The sequence below is a fragment of the Vicugna pacos genome, chromosome 10 (assembly GCF_048564905.1).
Source record: "Vicugna pacos chromosome 10, VicPac4, whole genome shotgun sequence".
Lineage (NCBI taxonomy): Eukaryota > Metazoa > Chordata > Mammalia > Artiodactyla > Camelidae > Vicugna > Vicugna pacos.
The window spans coordinates 67,136,421-67,158,851 of record NC_132996.1 but is presented as its reverse complement, the minus strand read 5'-3'; the positions used below and the strand labels follow the sequence as shown (position 1 = coordinate 67,158,851).

Below are 22,431 nucleotides of genomic sequence, written 5' to 3'. Positions count from 1 at the left end.
AGAGATTCACTTGTAGTGGAGAGATGAACTAATTTCTCTTTCTAAAATGGAACAGTATGTGCCATATATAAACACATTGATAAATAAATTGATAAAACAGCTCTGTAGTTAAGACATCCTCATGTAAGGGTTTCCAGCTCTTACAGAACATGCTGTGCAGATGACAGCCTATGGTGACGAAACTGCTCGACCTGTGTCTTGATCAACAGCAGCTCGTGGCCTTTGGAGAAGATAAACTCTGGGGAACAGGGCTGAACTACTGTCTCCTTGAGTTTTCTGCAAAGAAGGATGCATCTGTGGGATGGTCAGCAAACAAACAAAAAACCAAAGGCCAGCTTTACTAAATTCCATGAGAGGCCACATAGCCTAGGTCTAGTTTTCACACATTTCCTTACCTCAGGTTCACCACAAGACTGTATTCCACTCAGTGGTGTTATAATAACTCTGAGAAAAATAAAGGGCCAATAACTGCTTAGAGAGAGTATGAATGGAAGCCTTTTTCACCAGAGATTTTCATGCCATGTCACTGTGTAAACCACCTGCCGTCCTGTAAATAGCGACACTTGTTTTATGTTCTACCCTTGTTTAGGAACCTTTGACTAGATTCCATGATACTATTTCCAAATAATTAATAGAATCATGTTTTATATAACATGACTGTCAAAAATTATATACTGTCTCATGGCTCAGATCAGTATGGTTGACAGGGCCTCTCTTAGAGGGTATTGTGTGTCTGTGTCCAGGAAGAAGCTCTAACGCTACAATTAAGAGAGAATTTTCCATACGACATTTCCTCACTTGATTTCAAATGTCATTAATTCTCTGACTGCTGTTTTTCCTTTTATAAAAATCCTTTTGAGAAATATTACAAAATACAGAGTAGATGAAACATGTTCGCTGATAATCCTATTGTAAAATGATGACAATTTGGAAATATTAATGAGGTTTTTGAAGAATGATGCTGCAACTCTGTGTTAGACTGAAAGGAAACTTGCCCAACCCTTTCGCCACAATTTTCTATACTTGTGTTTACTATGCTTCTCCACCAAAATACACCTCACTTTACTCTGTGTGTCATGGAGCATCTGCTGGGCTACACTGCTGGTGGTAGCATCGACAACTCTTGAGGACCTGTGGGACTTTCTCTGCCACAAAACATTAGATTTTATGGACTGGCAGTTGGCCCTTGCAGTGATGCACAGTAGATATTGTCTGGTCTTTCTTTTGATGGGATATCAAACATTTCATTAGGAAAGAGACTGGATAAACCAATGACATTAATTTTCGACAATTCCCTGGCATTTCCCTTTTCTCTCTCCTGTGTCTTGCAGGTTGTCACTTCTGTTTTTCTTGATCTCTTGGAAGTCATTTGGCAGGTGAAAGGCAAAAGAAGCCTGTAAGACTGATTGACTTGATTGACTCTGTTTCAAAAGCTGAAGTCCACAGGGGTACCTAGAGGGTGTGTGTGGAAGAGCTGATAAGAGAAAGAAATTGAGTGTTTAGGAAGCCTGAGGAGGGCGGACTGTTTGTGGGTCCTGGGGGAGCAAGAATCCAAGCCTGAGCCCTAGGAGCCCTCCATGGAAACAGAAGACCCCTACCAGTTTGGCTGCAAAAGGAGCTGAGCAGTCAGACGAGAAGCCCCAGATTCCAACGTCTTATTATGATGTGAATGGCAGACGTGCTGTACCTGAGCATCCACTGGCCCGGTAGTAACTTGGTAATCTCTCTGAACAGTTAACTAATAACCTGTGCAGCCTCTCCTTGTAACCACCTTATCTCCTTGCCACTGTATATGCTCCTGGGATCTAGATAGCTCTGGTATGGAAGACCTGTGGAAATAATTTCCCCAACAAACTGATTTGCAATTTTCCACCAATCTGGAGGGAATGAGGACTTTAAAATAAAATTCTGTTGCCCATGGGAAATAAAAATGTGATGCCACACCACTACACATAGACTAATATCTGCAACATCTGTTTTTATAACTTGTTTGTTCATTTCCTCTTTGTATCCAAGGTTCCTAGCATATCGCTTGGTAATTATTATATGCTGAATAAATAGTTGTTGAATCCATGAAAGATTTTTAAAGCTCTGTATAATGACACCATTCTGTTTTAAGCAGCTGTACAGTGTATGTTATTTTATAACTCTATCATCAATTTACAAATTTCCATTTATATCCTTTTTGAAAATAAAAGTTGGCATTTTATTTAGTTTGTATGTCATGAAACTCCAGTGACTTTGTACAGTTTTTCATAAATTTATTAATCATAGGATTTTTCTTTTGAAAATTATATGCTGTTGCCTCTTGACCATGTAATACTGAATTATGTATTCTTTTCCTGAATATTTATTAGAATTCTGCATATTAATATATAAACATTTAAAAAATTGTTGTCTTTCGCAGTTTATTTTTGATGATATAACATTTAAAAATGTTTCATTACCCTTTTTAAACTAGAATACAGAAACTTACAAAGAAGACAGTAAAATCTCATAAAGGTATACCGCTAAAAATTAATAGCTTTTATCATCTTGGTGAATGTTTTTCTAGATTTATCTGGTAAGTTTTTAGGGTTTTGTTCAGCAGAGGTTTTAAATGAGTATTTAGTCAAATCACCTTTATTTAAACCTCTGGCATTTGCTTTACTATTCATAACATTTTTTTAATCCCAAGATTTTGTATCCACATTTCCTATTGAATAACATGGCTTAATTGTTCCATTCATCATTCTAATCACATGCAATATACATATATTTTTTGGTTTAGCGAACGAAGCCAAATTAGGAGTCATTTACTTCTAAAGTTAGTTAATGACATTTATTACATAATCATTTATTTCCACCAGTGATTTATAATGCCCAAATTATCGAATTTTAGGTGATATACTTGCCACTGTCTCATTCTAGACTGCTTCTGATTTGTAAATGCATCTGCATTTCATTCCAGCATATGCTGCCCCAAATACTTGCACCTCCTCCCCTCCATAAACTTCATTTTTCTGAATTATTTTGCCTGCTAATTTGTAAATAAATTTGGAACTCTTTTTGCAAATTGTCCCAAAAGTAATTATTCTATTAATTACTGTGTTATTATTTGGAGCAGAATCAAAGTTTTTAGTACTATTCTATGTTTCTATCGAGAAACATGCTATAGATCTACAATTATACACATATTTTATTACTATTTCTTTAAAGGTATTATGACTTTCCTCAAACTTCTTATTATGATTAGTCATAGGCATTTTAGATGTGGTGATTTAGTACTGCAGTTGTAAAAGGAGTCCATTTTTTCCATTACATCTTTTTATTTATTTATGTTTCCAAATTTTGTCTAGGAATAATCCCATTTTTTTCTCTCATTTATCTTGCTCTTTGATTTTAGAGTTAGTTCCTGGAATTACTTAAAACTGTGTCACTTTTATGAAGGTATCTTCCTGCTTTGCTTTTCTTGAGCCTTTTCTCCTAGAAAAACAACAACAAACCAACAGAAATTAAACTGAAAACATGGGAAAAGCATATATATCCTGCATTCTTTAGGGAAAGTTGATTCTTGGGCCACAAATTTTAATAAAAACCATGACACTTGCCCTGAGGATTTGATTAAATTTTATGAACAAAAAGGCCAAGCTCCCAGGGCAGGATCTGGAAGGCAGCTTTGAGTTTTCAGCTCTCACCCTCGGACACCATGGTATTGGCTAATATGGTCTTTGGAAGAGGCAAAGGAAGTATACAAACGTTTTAAAATCCTTTCTTGATCATTTAAAAATATCAATATTTACCACCCCTTTCCTCTCTTTTCTTAGCACTTTCATTCCCAGTGAAGACCAGATGGTCTGAATCTCACAGGCAGCCCAACAGGTCTCCTTCCCCTGAGATAACTGTCATCTGTGGGAGGGGCTCTTGTCCTCTCCCTGATCTCCTTCAGATTCTTCAGTGACCAGGGAAGGTCACAGACCTACAGGCACCAGCAATCCCAGAGAGCTTACTGCCCTCACTGGGCTGAGGGCTGCCAGGGTTTGAGGGATGAGAATTTTGTATTTGGATCTGTGCATATTTGTGAACTGCCTTCAGGGGTGTCTATGTCACAATAAGGCACCTAATTTTGGCCTCTTCACCAGTAAACCTGTTGCAGGCTGGGCAGAGCTGATCTGTGTGATCTAGGAAGTCTTGGAGAAGTCTGAGGTCACTGTAGGGAGGGATGAGGCTGTAACTAAACCAAAGGCACTGACCACATGCAGTAGTTCAGGTGTAAGTTTTCCCTGGGGTCTATGGCCCTGCATGGTGTCTTGCGCTTCTCAGCACAGACCTATATCACACAGCTCCCCTAAGGAGCAGCCAGGGGTTTACTCACTCCTTTTCCACATCCTGGATAGAGTCAGGTAGAGGCTGATTCCTGGTTTCAGGAAGGAGTAGGGCGACAAGGCCAGCGAGGATGGAGAAGACTCCATAGATGATCCAAGGTAGGTGGGGAAAATACACCGTTAGGATCATCAAGAGGGGAGCCAGGGCTGCCCCAATATTAGCAGCAATTCCCATGATTCCTGTAGCTGTTACCCTTGGGGTGCAAACAACAATATAAAAATAATATAGTATAAATCACATATATGTAATTTGTGATTTATTATTTCACTTTGATTATGGGAGACACCGCAGAAGTGTTTAGGTACATGAAGCTGATGATGTACTCTTTTTTTTTTTTAACTCTTTAAAAAAAAATTGGGGGGAGGAGGAGGTAATTAGGTATTTATTTATTTATTTAATGGTGGTACTGGAGATTGAACCAGGACCTTGTGCATGCTGAGCACTCGCTCTACCACTGAGCTCTACTCTCCCCCAATGATGTACTCTTACATATGATATATGCTCTTATTTGTTCACAAATTTTTTCAAGTACACAAGTGCACTGACATGTTTTCATTATTTAAAAAATACTCTTATCCACAGTACCTACCCTTTAATGGTTCAGCAGATTGCATGAGATGATACATTAAAGGGCTTAGCTCAGTGCCTGATAAAAGTCAACTTTTAATAAATTTTAGCTATAGTTTTGTTATTATTAATACTACTACAATCAATGCTTTTGATAACTCTTCAGATTGGTTTGCTTCCCACTATATGTACTGATTAGCTGGGAAAGATCCGTTTTGACCCTGATATAGCTTCCATGAGATTATGTACCTGATGATGGTGGGCACTAGTTCATTTCCATGGGTAAAAGAACACATAAGAGCCACAGAAGAAACTGCTACTCCCAAAGCGGACAAAGCCACACGGAGAGTCTGCATTTCTGGAGAGGAAGACCAGTGAGACTCAGGAAATCTGAGCTGAAATCACCATCTACCAAATTATAAGTGAAAAAGACACTATTGCAAATGTTTGTACATGTCAAATACATGGTAGAGAAATTGCACAGAGGCAAAGGATGTGCCATGACTAATAGCTGAGAAATGTGACTTATCTGTACATAACAGATTAAATAAGAATTTAAGAACCTGAGTTACTGTGTCAACTCTCTCTACATATCAGAAATTTCAGAAATTTGCCAAAGATGGAGAGGGGAACAAAAGGCCAGCAAGAATTTGCTTTTGTTTATTCTGTCCAGTGTCTCCTCTGCCTTTCACGTATAACTTGGGATGGTCATATGAGCAATTACTATGGATGTAAAACTCTTCAGTATCCTTCAGGAGTTTAAAACCTGGGTGCACATGCAATATTGGCTAGTACCGCAGTAGAGAGTAATAAAAAAATGGGACTCGTGTAAATGGATAAGCTGGAGAGTTGCTCGATCGAGCATAATATTGGAAGATTTAAGAATAAGGACCTGTATTAGGGGAAAAAATAGACTTTGGGAACCTCTGAAAGGAAATTTCAGAGAGTCAGCGTCCTAACCATTAAAAAATCATGAAGGTGTTACAACATCAGAGTGGACTCTGTTGTAAGGCAGCAAAATTTCACTGATGCTGATACACAAGATGGGGAGTGCAACCCACCAATACGGAATCCTGCAAAATGCATAATTACACTGGGAGTAAGGTGAAGGATGGTGATCACGTGGGTTCCCTTATTTATCATATATGATTATTTAATTTAGTAAAATAGGTTTTAACAGAGGCTCTGAACAGCTTAATGTTATTCTATACACTTTCAATGCTTGAAGACAAGGGAGTCAAGATGATCCCCTAAAACCAGGCTGCAGTTATGGTGACCTAATTCCAGACACACGAGTGGATACATAGAGTCAGGGAGTAAACTGTCACTGAAACTTAGTAATAAGAAAGAGACCAGGCAGAGGAAGTGACAATATTGTGTCCTCACAAGAGATACAACTATATATAATGACATAATCTTGTCACTTACAATTACAAGTGTGATTGGCCAAAGGACAAACGATCAATTGTTCTCCTAGAGAAACAGTCAAGAATAAATGGCACCAATTATCGGATACATCTCAGATATGATGAAGACATATGTGAACTGACTGTTACTGACCTTGACTATTTCACAGCCACTTAATGGTAGAATCTATCCTAAATCCTCAGATTGGTTTTGGGGAATCCTTAGAACTCTAGTCTCCATTTCCTCTGGCTTCAGATTCTGTTTTCAAACCTCTGAGCTAAGACATTTTCTTATTTCAACATGTGCTCTTTTCTCACCTTGAGGCACAAATGTGATGGACAGGATGGAGATTCCAAGGAGAGACATGAAAAGCGTCTGGCTTACTTGACGACCCAAGTGATTCAGTGCCAAAAATGCAACATAATTGGCTGGGAGGTTGACTACACCAAAGAGAATCTGGAACAGGAAAACATTGTTCCCCATGTACTGGAGGTGGAGAGTCAGGCCAAAAAAGGACATGAAGTTGGCAAATCTATAGTGAACAAAGATGAAAGACATTTAGCATATATCTCTAAATGACACAGAGACATCACAAATGATGATAATAAATATTAGCCAGCCAGTCAGTGGTTGGTTTTAAAGTATAAAAACATGGTATGTTTTACGGAATATATCCTTGCATGGTGATGATTTTAAAACTACAAACTAATTATATTATTTGAGCTCCTAATTGTTGTTGAGTTTTGGGGAAGGGCTTTGAGTGTTTTTCTGGAGGATGCATGATGAAGCCTTCTAGGGTTTTAGAGTTTTTTTCTATATCTTCATCTAATGGAAACAAACAAGTGGAGAAAGTTAAAGCCAACATCTGTACCATGACTGAAATTCTCAGCCTTAGTTTCCAGTGATGAGCTTGGCAGAGTAATATGATAAAATTCTTTGTTGTATAACTAGCTCTGGGTCAGTCTTTTCATAACTCTTTGACTACCTTTAAACGCAGCAATTATCTTTATGGCTTCATCATGTTTTATCTCAAATCTGTTCCCACAACTTGCTGTATCCTTTGATAAGGGATAGATTCAATGTCTCCACTCTTTTAACACCCTTCACAAATGGTGTGAAGCATACCTCACAAAAGACAGGAGACAGATCCTTTTACGCATGTTGGGTGTGCGGAACAAGTCAAATACAGAAGGTTTGATCTGTGCTGCCTCCAGCTCCTCCTGCATGGTGGACCTCACGACCTTCAACAACAACAGAGTGTTCAGTTGTCACACAATGGTAGGCGTTGTGAGACCTCCAACAGAGGACAAGGTAGACAACTTCCCTTTTTGTCTACTGGAAAATATAGTCATGGAAGATGTAATGACAGGTGTAAAAGTGGTACGAATAGTGAATTATGAGGTTAAAGGGGCCTGAGGGAAATTACTATGTAACAATGAAAATATTTAAACACAAGACACAAATGAACTTATTTATGAGACCAGAAGAGACTCACAGATACAGAAAACAAACTTTAGTTACCAGGGGGGAAATGGGGTGGGAAGGGATAAATTTAGGATTTGAGATTTGCAGATACTAAATACTATATATAGAATAGATAAACAACAAGATTATACTGTAAAGCAGAGGGAACCATTTTCAATATCTTGCAGTAACCTATAATGAAAAGGAATGTATATGTATATGTATGACGGAAACATGCTGTACGCCAGAAATTGACAAAAGTTTGTAAACTGACTATACTTCAACTAACTAAATAAATAAATATATTTTAAAAATTTAACCATAAAAAAAGATTCAAGAGGGCTACAGAGCCTCAGAAAGGGTGTGCATAGATATTAAGATTAGAAAGGGAATCAAATACAGAGTTACTTGGATTATGGGCCAAAGCTCCGTTTGTGTCAGATGGTCATGAAAGATCTAGAAACTAAGCTTGATTCTCGGCTGGTTGTCCTTTGTAGAAAAACAGTTTATCTCAGGAGAAAGAACATTTCTTGAGAGTCTTTATTCTGGTTCTTTGCTCAGTCACTTTGGGAGGAATCCTGGCACATTGTGTTTCCATGAATGAGATGCCTAGAATTAAGTCTGAGGACTAAATCAGGGGAGATATTGGTGTAGAATGATTTATACCCAGAACTGGTTATAATCTGGAGTTACTTAATGGCCTTGCAACATGATGAGTGTATATCTTGAGGAAGGTAATTAAATATTTCTAAAACTCAATTTACTTCTTATTAAAAAGAAGAATACGTAAAAGAATTAAGAGTAGGAGAATAGTAGGTGGAGAAAAAGAAGAGCACCTCTCTCGGAAGGAATTCTTGGGCCATACATGAGGCTACAAATGTGAACATGGAATTATAGCTAGTACACACTCAGATACATACTTACTAATTATTCAAACAATATAGACTTAATTCTTATCCCATCTCTACAAACGAAAAATACCATGAAATCCATTGGTATAATTCCATGAAGAAATCAGAGAAATGAAAGGTCACCCGAACTAAGGACTTACACATACTCAAGAATGTCCTTTCAGTTGCAGAACTAGCCTGAGGAGCAAAATATTAGATTCATACTTTTGGAAAAGAGGAGTCATGATGGCATCTCCTTCCTGCATCTAACACTGGAAACCCATGATCACAGGCCACTGTCATGGATGGTGGTATAAGAATGAGTTCAAGTAGTACCTTAAACTCAGACCAGGTGAGGGATGCAATGCCTGTAAGACTGGCCTTAAATTACATCCAATATCAAAGTTAAAGTTTGGGATACATTGTGGTTATTTTACACTGGCCATTCATTTTTGGTGAGCAAGTAGAGATGTGAATAGTATTAGCAGAAGTATTTAGGGAGGCTATAACAGATCCCTCACAGGAATTCAAGGAGCTCCTCCTATCTGGTAACATCTTTATTCCTGAAAGAAGCAGCCCATATTCAAATGGGAGCCTGCTGGATCTTCACTTTTTAAAATGCACTTTTCTCTGTGATTTTCACTTCCTTTGCCTGTTAAAAAAAAAACCTATTTGTACCACTCATAACACTATGCTAGGGTGAGAAGCACTAAACAGCTCCCGTCTGAAGACTTGCCCAGGCGTGTCCTGAAATCAGTGTGTACAAAATCACAAAAGCCTTTTGATAAATTTTTAGATAGTTTGTAAAGCAGTTGCCATTATGTTAGTGGCTTGAAATTGATGATGGTGCTGTAATATTCACATAATAGAAATCGATAATCACCACAAATCTGAGCTCTATGGCTTTTTTTTTCTCCTATGATGTTAAGTGTTAAGCGTTTACCAGCATACCACTGGCTTGATCCCTCTGTAGTAAACTGCAAGTTTAATTGTAGCTTTGCCTGGTTTAAACCTGGCTAGTTCTACTTTCACCTGTAAGACCCATTACAGGTATAACTACCTCCAAGATGCATTCATTGCCCACACCCCTGCAGTTCAGGTTATATCTCCCTCCTTAGCATTCACATTCCACTGTTGTTTTACTTCAAAGAGTCTTTATTAAGCCCATTTTACTTGTTGAGTGACATGTTCTGGAGACTGAAGAAGCTGTAGACATTCCCCCCATCCCCAACTGTCACAGGATTCTTCACCAAGTAGTCATAAAATAAATTTGGAAGGGAAAGAGGAAGACAAAAGGAAAGAGGGAAGACAGGGAGGGGTGGAAGAAGCTGACTGAAGGTGGACTACATTTAGAAGCTGAAAGATCTGGAATTCAAGAACCAATAAAGGTATAAAACATTGATTTGGAGAGTTTGGGGAAAATTTTTGTAAATTAAATCAGAGATGGATACAATGGACATTTATTTCTTCAAAATTACAATTTATGGTATCTAGACTGAAACATTTCTTACCACAGTATAGTTGGGAAAACTCTGATGTTTTATGGCTGTAAGAGAAACCTGCAGAGGATTCAGTGGAGAAATTTGCTTTGGTCTCTCATAGTTATCATGTCACTCACCAGTATATAAGTGTGCCATCACTGACTTTGTGAGGATCGAGTTTCCATTGAATACTTTCCTTACGGTTTGACTGGAGAGTGCACCTTGAGTTCCTTTAAGGGAGTGTGTGGAGAATGTAGTTCAGACTGGGCTACTGTGGAGTATGAGTTCTTGGTTTCTACTGGGTCTGAAATACTTAGGACAATAGAAATGAAGATTGAAAAAGACTGCACATGTCACACAGGAATGGGAGGAGGAAACTGTGCAGAGAAGTGGTGAGAAAAGAGTATCAGAGTTTGGAATGTATAGAGTTTAGATCAGGAAAGAAGGTGCATAAGATCATAACTGCTTTAAAAAAACCAGAACCAATAGAATGTAATGAGCAGAGAAGGACAAGTTATTAAAAGATGAAGAAGATGCTGCTCTGAAGATGGAAACATGGATATGCCAAGGGCTGACTGAAATAAGGGCTGACCTAGAAAGTGCACTGAAAAGAAGATGCCTGAGAAACACTGGTGGTTTAGGGTGGAGACACTTTCTTCGTAGTCTTCATGTTTCCAAGAGGAAAGATTTTGAAAGATTAATACTACAGACCTCTTTATACATATCTTCAGTGGCCCATGGAGAACTGAGGAATTTTATTGGTAAATGTAGGAGAATGAGGTGGACATGTTCCAGTGACTCAGAATGCCTTTACAAAGAAATTTCATTCTGATCTGCTGCCTGGGCCACACCTTATATTTAGCAATGCAAATTCTGCACCTGTGGGAAAATATGTCACTGGTGAATAAGTTTAGCTGTGAACTGAAGTGTTAAAGAACCCACTGTTGCTTGAGATTTGGTCATTTCCTCTATTCCAGTTTTCACAGCAGTGAAAAACAAAAGATTTTAATCTCCATCTTTTTGAGCTCATTAAATATCCTTCAGTTGGGTATGATTTAGGCAGAAGAGAAATTAGAACACTCCCTCACACCATACACAAAAATAAACTCAAAATGGCTTAAAGACTGAAATATAAGACATGACACCATAAAACTCTTAGAAGAAAACATTGGCAAAACGCTCTCTCACATAAATCATAGAAATGTTTTCTTTTGTCAGTCTCCCAAGGCAATAGAAATAAAAGCAAAAATTAACAAATGGGACCTAATCAAACTTACAAGCTTTTGCACAGCAAGGGAAATCATAAACAAAATGAAAAGCCAACCTACGAACTAAGAGAAAATATTTGCAAATGACGTGACTGACAACGGCTTAATTTCCATAATACACAAAGAGCTCAAGCAACTCAATAATAAGAAAAACAAACAACCCAATCAAAAAATGAGCAGAATACCTAAATATACATTTCTACAAAGAAGAAATACAGATGGCCAATAGGCACATGAAAGGACGCTGAACACCACTAATTATCAGAGAAATGTAAATCAGAACTGTAATGAAGTATCACCTCACACTGGTTAGAATGGCCATAATTAAAAGGCATAGAAACAATATGTGCTGGAGAGGGTGGATAAAAGGGAACCCTTCTACACTATTGATGGGGATGTAAATTGGTGCAGCCTTTCTGGAAAATGGTATGGAGGTTCCTTAAAAATCTAAAAATAGAGTTACCATGTGATCCAGCAATCCCACTCCTGGGCATATATCCAGAGAAAACTCTAATTTGAGGATAAATGCACCCCAGTGTTCATAGCAGCACTATTTACAATAGTCAAGACATAAAAGTAACCTAAATGTCCAACCATAGATGAATGTATAAAGAAGATGTGGCAAATGGAATACTACTCAGCCATAAAACAGAATGAAATAATGCCATTTGCAGCAACATGGCTGAATCTAGAGATTATTATACTAAGTGAAGTAAGTCAGTCAGAAAAAGACAAATATCATATGATATCACTTAGATGTGGAATCTAAAATATGATACGAATGAACTTATTTACAAAACATAAACAGACTCACAGACATAGAAAACAAACTTATGGTTACCAAAAGGGAAGGTGGTAGGGATAAATTAGGATTTTGGAATTTGCAGATACAAAGTACCATGTATAAAATAGATAAACAACAAGATCCTACTGTATAGCACAGGGAACTATGTTTAATATCTTGTAATAACTTATAATGGAAAAATATGAAAAAGAATTTATTTTTTTATATATCTGAATCATTTTGCTGTAAACTAGAAACTAACACAATATTGTTAATCAACTCTACTTGATACAAAATAAAAATAATAAAAGATTGAATACTAATTCTCTCAAATTCTTCCAAAAAATACAAGGAGGTACTTCCAAACTCATTTTATCAGGCCAATATGACCCTAACTTCAAGGTAAGAAAAAGATAATGTAGGAAAAGAAAACTACAGGCCAATATTCCTGAAGAACATAGTTGAGAAAATCATCAACAAGATACTAGCAAACCAAATTCAGGAGCACGTTAAAAGGATCATACACCATAACCCAGTGGGATTTATTCCTGGGATACAGGGATGGTTCAACTTAAGAAAATTAAAAAATGTGATACACCAAATTCACAGAATGAAGTCTAAAAATCATATGAGTATCTCAATAAATACAGAAAATGCATCTGACAAAATTCAGTGCACTTCCATGGTAATAATTCTCAACAAATTAGATACTGAAGGAACTTATATTAAAGACCATGTATGGAAAGCCCACAGCTAACATCATACTCTATGGTGAAAAACTGAAAGCTTTTCCTCTAAGATCTGGAACTGAACAAGGATCACATTTCAATTTAAATAGGACTGGAAGTCCTGGCCAGAGTAATTAGGTAAGAAAAAGAAATAAAAGGCATCTAAATCAGAAAGGAAAAAGTAAAATTATCTGTTTGCAGACAACATGATCTTATTTGTAGAAAACCTTAAATACATATCCAAAAAATTGTTAGAATTAATAAATGAATTTAGTAAAGCTGCAGGATACAAAATCAACATATAAAATCAGTTGCGTTTCTATACACCAGCAACAAACTATCTAAAAATAAAATTAAGAAAACAATCCTGTTTACATTAGCATAAAATAATAAAGTACTTAGGGATAAACTTAATTAAGGAGGTCAAAGACTTGCACACTGAAAACTGTAGACATTAAAGAAAGAAATTAAGGCTAGACACTAGAAAATTGAAATACATCCATGTTCATGGATTGAAAAAAAATAATATTGTTAAGGTGTCCATACAATCCAAAGAAATATGCAGATTAAATAAATCCCTATCAAAATCCCAATGGCATTCTTTACAGAAATAAAAAAAAAGCAATCCTAAAATTCATATGGAAACACAGAAGACCCTTAACAGTCAAAGCATTTTTGAGCAAGAACAAAGCTGGAAGGATCACATATTCTGATTTCAAAATTACCGTAACCAAGAGTAAGATACTGGCACAAAAACAGACATTTAGATCAATGGAGCATAACAGAGAGCCCACCAATAAACTCATGCATATAACAGTCAGTTGATTTTTGACAGTTGTGCCAAGAATTCATAATGGGGACAGGGTACTGTCTTCAATAAATGGTGTTGGGAAAACTGGATATCCACATGCAAAAGAGTGAGACTGGAAATTCACCTTTACACTATACACAAAAATAAATGCAAATGGATTAGACAAAAACATAAGACCTGAACTATAAAATTCCTAAAGAAAACATAGGAGAAAAGCTTGCTATTATTGATTTTGGCAATGATTTTTTTAATGTGACACCAAAAGCACAGGTAATGAGCAAAAATAGACAAATGGAACTACGTCAAACTGAAGAGATTCTACACAGCTAGGAAATAATTTAAAAAATGAGTGGGAGAAAATATCTGTAAGCCATATGTCTTATAGAAGGTTAATACTCAAAATATATAGGAAATCCCTACAGCTCAATAACAAAAAAGCCAAAAAACTCAGTTAAAAATGGGAATATAAACTGAATAGACATTTTCCCCAAAGACAACATACAAATGGCCAATGGGTACATGAAAAAGTACTTAACATGACTAATTGTTAGGGAATGGCAAATCAAAATCACAATGAATGATCATGTCACATCAGTTAGGATGGCTACTATTAAAAAAACATATTATTGGTGAAGTTGTGGAGAAAAAGGTACCATCTGTGCACTGTTGGTGGGAATGTGAAATGGTGTAGCCACTGCAGAGACAGTGTGAGGGCTCCTCAAAAAATTAAAAATAGAATGACTGTATTATCCTGTAATCCCTCTTCTGGGTTTATATCCAAAGGAATTGAAATCAGGATCTTGAAGAGATACCTGCACTGCCATGTCCATTGCATCATTATTCATTGTAGCTAAGATACTGAAGCAGACTAAAAGTCCATCCATGGATAGATAAAGAAAAAATACATATATCTCACATAAAAATGGTATATTATTCAGCAATAAAAATAAGGCTATTCTGCCATTTGCCACAACATGAGGAACCTAGAGGACATTATACTAAGTAAAATAAGCCTGTGTGAAAGAACAAATACTCCATATCACCACTTATATGAGGAATCTAAAATAGTCAAACTCAAAGAAGCAGAGAGTAGAACGGTGTTTGCCAGGTGCTGGAGGATGTGAGAAATGGGGACGTATTTGTCAGAGTACAAAGTTTCAGTTATGCAAGATCAATCAATCCTAGGAATCTACTGCACAACATAGTGTCTATAGTTATAATACTGTGCTGTATGTACACTTAAAATTTGCTGTGAGGGTAGGTTTTATGTTAAGTGTTATTACAAAAAATAATGAATAAAGAAAGGCAGGAGAAAGTTTTAGGAGGTAACAGATATATTTATTGCATAAACTGTGGTGATATTTAGATGTACACTCATCTCCAAATTCATCACGTTGTATATATTAAATATGTACATCTCTTTGTATGTTAATCATGCCTCAGTAAAGTGGTTTTTTAAAAAATTCATCAGATGTGCCATCCAACGTGTTTTATGGCTCCTCTTTGACTCTCTAGCTCCCTAACCTTCTCTTAACCTAAAAAATGAGAGTAGATGACTTCTTATTTCTATTAGCATTCTTTCCATTCCCTTATCACTGCAAACAAAAAAGTTAACAATAGAAATACCACATGATCTGGCAATATCGATTATGGTTATACATCCAAAAGAATTGTACACAGGATCTTGAAGAGGTATTTGTTTACACATGCTCAATGCAGCACTACTGACACATGGAAACAACCTAAATGTCCACCAATAGATAAATGGATAAATAAAATGTAGTATATTCATACACTAGGATATTATTCATCCATAAAAAAGAAGGAAATCCTTCCATATGCTGCATCATAAATGAATCCTGAAAACATTTTGCTAAGTGAAATAAACCATCCACAGAAGGACAAATAGTGCCCACAGAAGGATAAATACTGCATAATTCCACTCATATGAAGTATCTAAAATGTTAAAATAGTAAAATAATAAGTAGAATTGTGATCACCAGGGACTAGGGACAAGAGAATTGAGAAAGCTGTTGTTCAATTAGTTTTAGTCATGCAGGATGAAAAAGTTCTAGAGCTCGTTGTACCTATATTTAATAAACTGTGTTGTATAATTAAAACTTTAAGAAGATAGATTTCATTTCATGCATTTCTGACCACAATAAAAATTATTTTAAAGTGTATGTTAATTTTTCTCGTATTAAAGTTCCTGGAAACATGGAAGTCTGACTCATACTGCCATGTATGATCAAGCACATGCCTAATACATTGTAATTTTTCAATAAATAACTTATATGTTCACGACATGATGAATGGTTTACTTTATGATGTACAGCAACATCTGCCTTCCATACTTGGGATGGAAAATGAAAGAAAGAAGCATTTTCACCCAGTCATTCTCTTGGAACTTGTAATGCAAAGGCCACAAAACAGGGATTTGGACTTTTGTGATCACTACCACATTTACTGTGTAGAACAGAATTGGCCCATTAAGTAACTATACCATAAATGAACGCATGTATGAATGAATTGACAAATAAGTGATGTTCCTAATGCTCTATTTGGCATGGTCACTAGCTGCCCTTCTACTTGCCTTACTGTCCTGAAAAAAAGCCATCAGAATGTTAATTGGAAAGAAATGGATTAGTTCTTGTTACTTTCTTTAACACAGAGTGAGACCAATACACAACTTTTACAATCCTAAATATTAAGTGCTATCCACCAATGTTGAGTAAAATATCTGTGTCCAATTCTTTCAGAAGCAGCATAGTCTCTCTTAATGTTAGTTCGATGTTGACAGTCACTGAAGACCAGGACAATGAGGTAAGAAGACCCCAAACCACACCTGTGTTCCCACCTGTTATTCACTTTCTGGACACCAAGTAGTGTATATGTCAGGTCATGTCTTCCCTATATCCCATTAACCAACTCCCTCTCCTGTTCACCTCAATGGTTAGGATGTCTCCAGCATTCTTTATTCCATTCCTGTGTGCAGCTTTTTTAAGTTCCTTTAAGCCCTCCTCAGGTTTGTTGCTGATAATCAGCCACCGAGCAGACTCTGCCAGCCACCTGATCAAAGAAGAGTACAGAAGTGCAACCAACTCTCATTTGCCCATTTATTCACATATCCTTTTTCCTGAAATGGCTCTATCTTCCCCTTTAATACCTACCTCTGTTTTGTTATATCGGGAAATATAAACTTATATTCTCTGTACCATAACTAGGAAACTGTGAAGATGAACTCTCCATGCAGCACAACTTCACTGCTGGGAATATAAAGTAGAAGTCATAGTGCCCTTCATTATTCAGGGGGATATAATCAGTTTTAGCAAATAAAAATAGTGTGTTTAGTTAAATTTGAATTCAGATAAATAGTGAATATGAGTAATTCTTGAGTATGACTATGTCCCATGCAATAGTTTGGATATACACTAAAAAGTATTTGCTATTTATTTGAAATTTTACTTTAGTGAGATACTCTATATTTTATCAGGTTAGTAAATAAAACTGTGGAACTCTTAGGTAAATAGAAATTTTACATAATCAATGAATAATTTTTAGTGCAACTATGCTCCATACAATATTTGGCATACTATACCAAAATTTGGTGGCATATCTGAAATTCACGTTTAACTGGCAACCCTACCTGTTCTGCTTTTTAAATTGTACATAGGACACAGATTAGTAAAGCATGTGCTCAAGTGCTGACTAAGATCAAACAGAATTATTGCATCCTAATTCCATGTAACTTACATCCTATGATCCTCTAAGACAAAGAAAGTTAGAAAGCTTATACCTTGAGAAAAGAAAGAAGACAAATAATGGTACAGAAAACACCAGCTGAAGTGTGAGCCAGTCTCGAATGGCAAAAGCCAGTCCTCCCAAGATGATCTGTCCCACACAAGCGGCACAGATTGCTATTACCACTCCCATGGCTTGGAATCGGGGTATTGTCCATTCTACAACTGAAAGAAAACACAAACAGGATTTTGACTTCAAACAAAGTTAGAATTTCAAAGTCAAAGCTAACGCTTGGAAAATGTCAAAGATCCAAAGTTTTGACTTACTAAGCACGGAACTATTTGTCAGGATGCTCATGGTAGAAAACCCAGCCAAGAAGCGCAGTGAGCAGTAAATGAGGAAGGTGGGAGCAAAGGCTGCACAGGTATCAGCAATGGCGAGCTGGAGCAAACACCATCTGAGCATTGACCTCCTCCCAAACCTGAGAAATGGTAACAGGTTAGATATGGTAATAGTAGCCACCTGCTGTAAAAATTAACAAAAAGAAGACACTTTGAAATTTAGGGGATGTTTTCTTATTTTCTTATTTTAATTTTATTTAAACATTTTTGTTTTTCTTTATTCCCCCTAATTTTACTGAGATATAATTGAAATACAGCAGTGGACAAGTTTAAGGTGTGCAACAGTGTAATGATTTGCCTTACATACATCACGAAATAATTATTACAAGTTTAGCAAACATCCATCATCTCATATAGATACAAAATTAAAGAAATAGAAAATTTTTCCTTGAAATGAGAACTCACAATTTGCCAATTTGCTGTCTTAACAGCTTTCATATGTAACACACAGCAGTGTTAATTATATTTATCATGTGCATTATATCTCTAGTACTTATTTTTCTTATAACTGGAAGTTTTCACCTTTTGACTGTCTTCATTCAATTTTCCCTCCCCTTATGCCCACCTCTGGTAACCACAAATATCTTTTTCTATGAATCTGTTTTTGAAGTAGAAGTGACCTACAACACTATATTAGTTCCTATTATACAATATAGTAATTCGATATTTCTATACATTTCAGAATAATCCCCACAATAGGTCTGGTTTGTCGCCATAAAAAGATACTATGTGGTTATGGATCATATTCCCCATACTGTACATTTCATACTCTTGACTCATTTATTTTGCACCTGGAGGTTTATAACTCTTAATCTCCCTCACCTATTTCTTCCCTCCCCATAGCCCCCTCTCCTCTGGAAACCACCTGTTTGTTCTCTGTATCTTGTCATGTTTGTTCATTGTTTTCTTTTTTAGATTCCACATATAAATCAAATCAGTTTTTGTCCTTCTCTGTTTGACTTATTTCACTTAGCATAATACACATTAGGTCCATCCATGTTGTTGCAAATGGCAAGATTTCATTCTTTTTTATGGCTGAGTAATTTTCCATTGTGAATATATATATATATAATATATATATATAATATATATATATATATTATATATATACCATACCTTCTTTATTGATTCATGTATGGATGGGCATTTAGGTTGCTTCCATATCTTGGCTATTGTAAATAATGTTGCAATGAATATTGGTGTGCATATTTTTTTTGAATTAGTGCTTTCTTTTTCTTTGGATAAATACCTAGAATTGAAATTAATGGGTCATATGGAAATTCTATTTACAATTTTTCTCCATACTGTTTTCCATAGTGGCTGCACCAGTTCCCTTTTCTCCACACCCTCTCCAGCATTTATTATTTGCAGATACTTTGATGGTTGTCCTTCTGACTAGTGTGAGGTGATACCAGTTTGCAGTTTTGATTTGCATTTCTCTGATAATTAGTGATGAACATCTTTTCATGTGCCTATTGGCCATCTGTATGTCTTCTCTGGAGAAATGTCTATTTGGTCTTCTGCCCATTTTTTGATTGGGTTATTAGGTTTTTTGATATTGAACTGTATAAGCTGCTTGTATATTTTGGAAATTAAGTCCTTATTGGTCACATCATTTGTAAACTGTTTTCTCCCATTCTGTAGGTTGCCTTTTTGCCTTTGTGTGTAAAAGCTTATGTTTCATTAGGTCCCATTTGTTTATTTTTGCTTTTATTTCTATTGCTTGGGTAGACTGCCCTAGGAGAACATTGCTAAGATTTATGAGAGAGAGTGTTTTGCCTATGCCTTCTTCTAGGAATTTTATGGTGTCATTTCTTGTATTTAAGTCTTTAGCACCTGCACCCCAATGTTCATAGCAGCACTATTTGCAATAGTCAAAACATGGAAACAGCCTAAATGTCCATCAACAGGTGACTGGATAAAGAAGATGTGGTATATTTATACGATGGAATACTACTCAGCCATAAAAACCGACAACATAATGCCATTTGCAGCAACATGGATGCTCCTGGAGAATGTCATTCTAAGTGAAGTAAGCCAGAAAGAGAAAGAAAAATACCATATGAGATCGCTCATATGTGGAATCTAAAAAAACAAAAACAAAAACAAACAAACAAACAAAAACAAAGCATAAATACAGGACAGAAATAGACTCATAGACAGAGAATATAGACTTGTGGTTACCAGAGAGGTGGAGGGTGGGAAGGGATAGACTGGGATTTTAAAATTGTAGAATAGATAAACAAGATTACACTGTATAGCACAGGGAAATATACACAAAATGTTATGATAACTCACAGAGAAAAAAATGTGACAATGAGTGTGTATATGTCCATGAATGACTGAAAAATTGTGCTGAACACTGGAATTTGACACAACATTGTAAAATGATTATAAATCAATAAATAATGTTAAAAAAAAGTCTTTAGCCATTTTGAGTTTATTTTTGTGTATGGTGTGAGGGAGTGTTCTAACTTCATAGATTTACATGTAGCTGGCCAGGCTTCCCAGCACCACTTGCTGAAGAGACTGTCTTTTCTCCATTGCATGTTGTTGCCTCCTTCATTGCAGATTATTGACTGAAGGTGTGTCAGTTTATTTCTGGGCTCTCTATTCCGTTCCATTGACACATGTCTGTTTTTGTGCCAATACCATGCTGTTTTGATCACTGTAGTTTTGTAGTATTGTCTAAAGTCTGGGAAGGTTATGCCTCCAGCTTCGTTCTTTTCCCTCAGGATTGCTTTGACAATTCTAGATCTTTTATCATTCAATGTAAATTTTAGGATTATTTGTTCTAATTCTGTGAAAAATGTCCTGGGTAATTTGATAGGGATTGCTTTAAATTTGTAAATTACTTTGGGTAGTATTATGGCTATTATAGCAATATTAATTCTTCCAATTCAAGAGCATGGGATAGTTTTCCATTTCTTTGGATCATCTTAAATTCCCTTTATCAGTGTTTATCATTCTCATTGTATAAGTTTTTCATCTCCTTGGTCAGATTTATTCCTAAGATTTTTTTTTTTGGATGCAATTTTAAAAGGGATTTTTTTTTACTTTCTCTTTCTGATATTACATTGTTAGTGTAAAGAAATGCAACAGATTTCTGTATGTAAATCTTGCATCCTGCAAATTTGCTGAATTCATTTATCAGTTCTAATAGTTTTTTGATGTAGTCTTTAGGATTTTCTATATAGATCATGTCATCTGCATATAATGACAATTTTACCTCTATCCTTCCAATTTAGATACTTTTATTTCTTTTTCTTGTCTGACTGCTGTGAATAAGACTTCCAGTATTATGCTGAATAGAAACGGTGAGAGTGGGCAACCTTGTCTTGTTCCAGAATTTAATGGGAAGACTTCAGCTTTTCACTGTTGTACTATGTTGGCTGTAGATTTGCCATAAAGAGCTTTTTATTATGCTGATTCATGTTTCCTCTATGTCCACTTTGGTGAGAATTTTTTCATGAATGGATGTTGAACTTTATTGAATGCTTTTTCTGCATCTATTGAGATGACCGTGTGGTTTTTGTCTTTCCTTTGGTTGATGTGGTATATTACACTGATTGATTTGCACATGTTGAACTAACCATCCTTGAGACCTGGGATGAATCCAACTTCATCATGGTATATGATCCTTCTTATGTGTTGTTGGATTTGGTTTGCTAATATTTTGTTGAGGATTTTTGCAACTATCATCAAAGATAGTGGCCTGTAATTTTCTTTTTAGGTAATGTCTTTGTATGGTTTTGGTGTCAGGGTAATGGTGACTTCATAGAATGATTTTGGGAGTGTTCCCTCCTCCTCAGTCTTTTGGAAGAGTTTGAGAATGATTGGTATAAGCTCTTCTTTGCATAATTGGTAGAATTCCCCAGTGAAGCCATCTGATCCTGGACTTTTGTTTGCAGGGAGGTTTTTTGGTTTGTTTGTTTTTTTTTTAATTACTGATTCTATTTTAGTTCTAGTGATCAGTCTGTTCAAATTATCTGTTTATTTTTAATTTACTTTTGGTGGGCTGTGTGTTTCTAGAAACTTGTCCATTTCTTCTAAGTTGTCCCATTTGTTGGCATGTAGTTCATAATATTCTCTCATAATTTTTTATGTTTCTGTGGTGTTGGTTGTCATTTCTCCTCTTTCATTTATTTCTTTGTTCTTTTTTTCTTGATGAATCCAGGTAAAGGTCTATCAATTTAGTTTATCTTTTCAATGAAACAGCGTTTAGTTTTGTTAGTCTTCTCTATTTTTTGTTTTTTAGTCTCTACTTCACTCATTACTGCTCTAATCTTTAGGATTTCTTTCTTTCTGCTAACTTTGGATTTTGTCTAATTTTCTTTTTTCTAGTTCCTTTATGTGTAAGGTTAGATTGTTTATTTGAGATTTTTCTTGTTTCCTGAGGTAGGCTTATATATAATTGCCTCTTAGTACTGCTTTAGCTGCATCCCATAAATTTTGCATCATTGTATTTTTGTTCTCACTTGTCTGTAGGTATATTTTTGTTTCTTCAGTGACCATTGATTGTTT

General features: G+C 35.9%; 1 protein-coding gene across 2 annotated transcripts in view; it reads right to left on the bottom strand.

The window, feature by feature from the left end:
- Positions 1 to 3,288: 3,288 nt before the first annotated feature.
- LOC102531822 (organic anion transporter 7) overlaps positions 3,289 to 22,431 on the bottom strand; it is a 28,024-nt gene continuing 8,881 nt past the window's right edge. The window contains exons 3-10 of one of the 2 annotated variants that reach the window (XM_006214818.4): positions 17,833 to 17,987; positions 17,562 to 17,730; positions 16,711 to 16,834; positions 7,465 to 7,580; positions 6,657 to 6,871; positions 5,182 to 5,290; positions 4,355 to 4,558; positions 3,289 to 3,465 (exon numbers count right to left, since the gene is read on the bottom strand). In XM_006214818.4, the coding sequence (XP_006214880.1) occupies positions 3,405 to 3,465; positions 4,355 to 4,558; positions 5,182 to 5,290; positions 6,657 to 6,871; positions 7,465 to 7,580; positions 16,711 to 16,834; positions 17,562 to 17,730; positions 17,833 to 17,987 (1,153 nt within the window). In that variant the 3' untranslated portion in view covers positions 3,289 to 3,404. The remainder of the gene's footprint in view (positions 3,466 to 4,354; positions 4,559 to 5,181; positions 5,291 to 6,656; positions 6,872 to 7,464; positions 7,581 to 16,710; positions 16,835 to 17,561; positions 17,731 to 17,832; positions 17,988 to 22,431) is intronic. The other variant, XM_072970154.1, reaches the window with a different exon arrangement.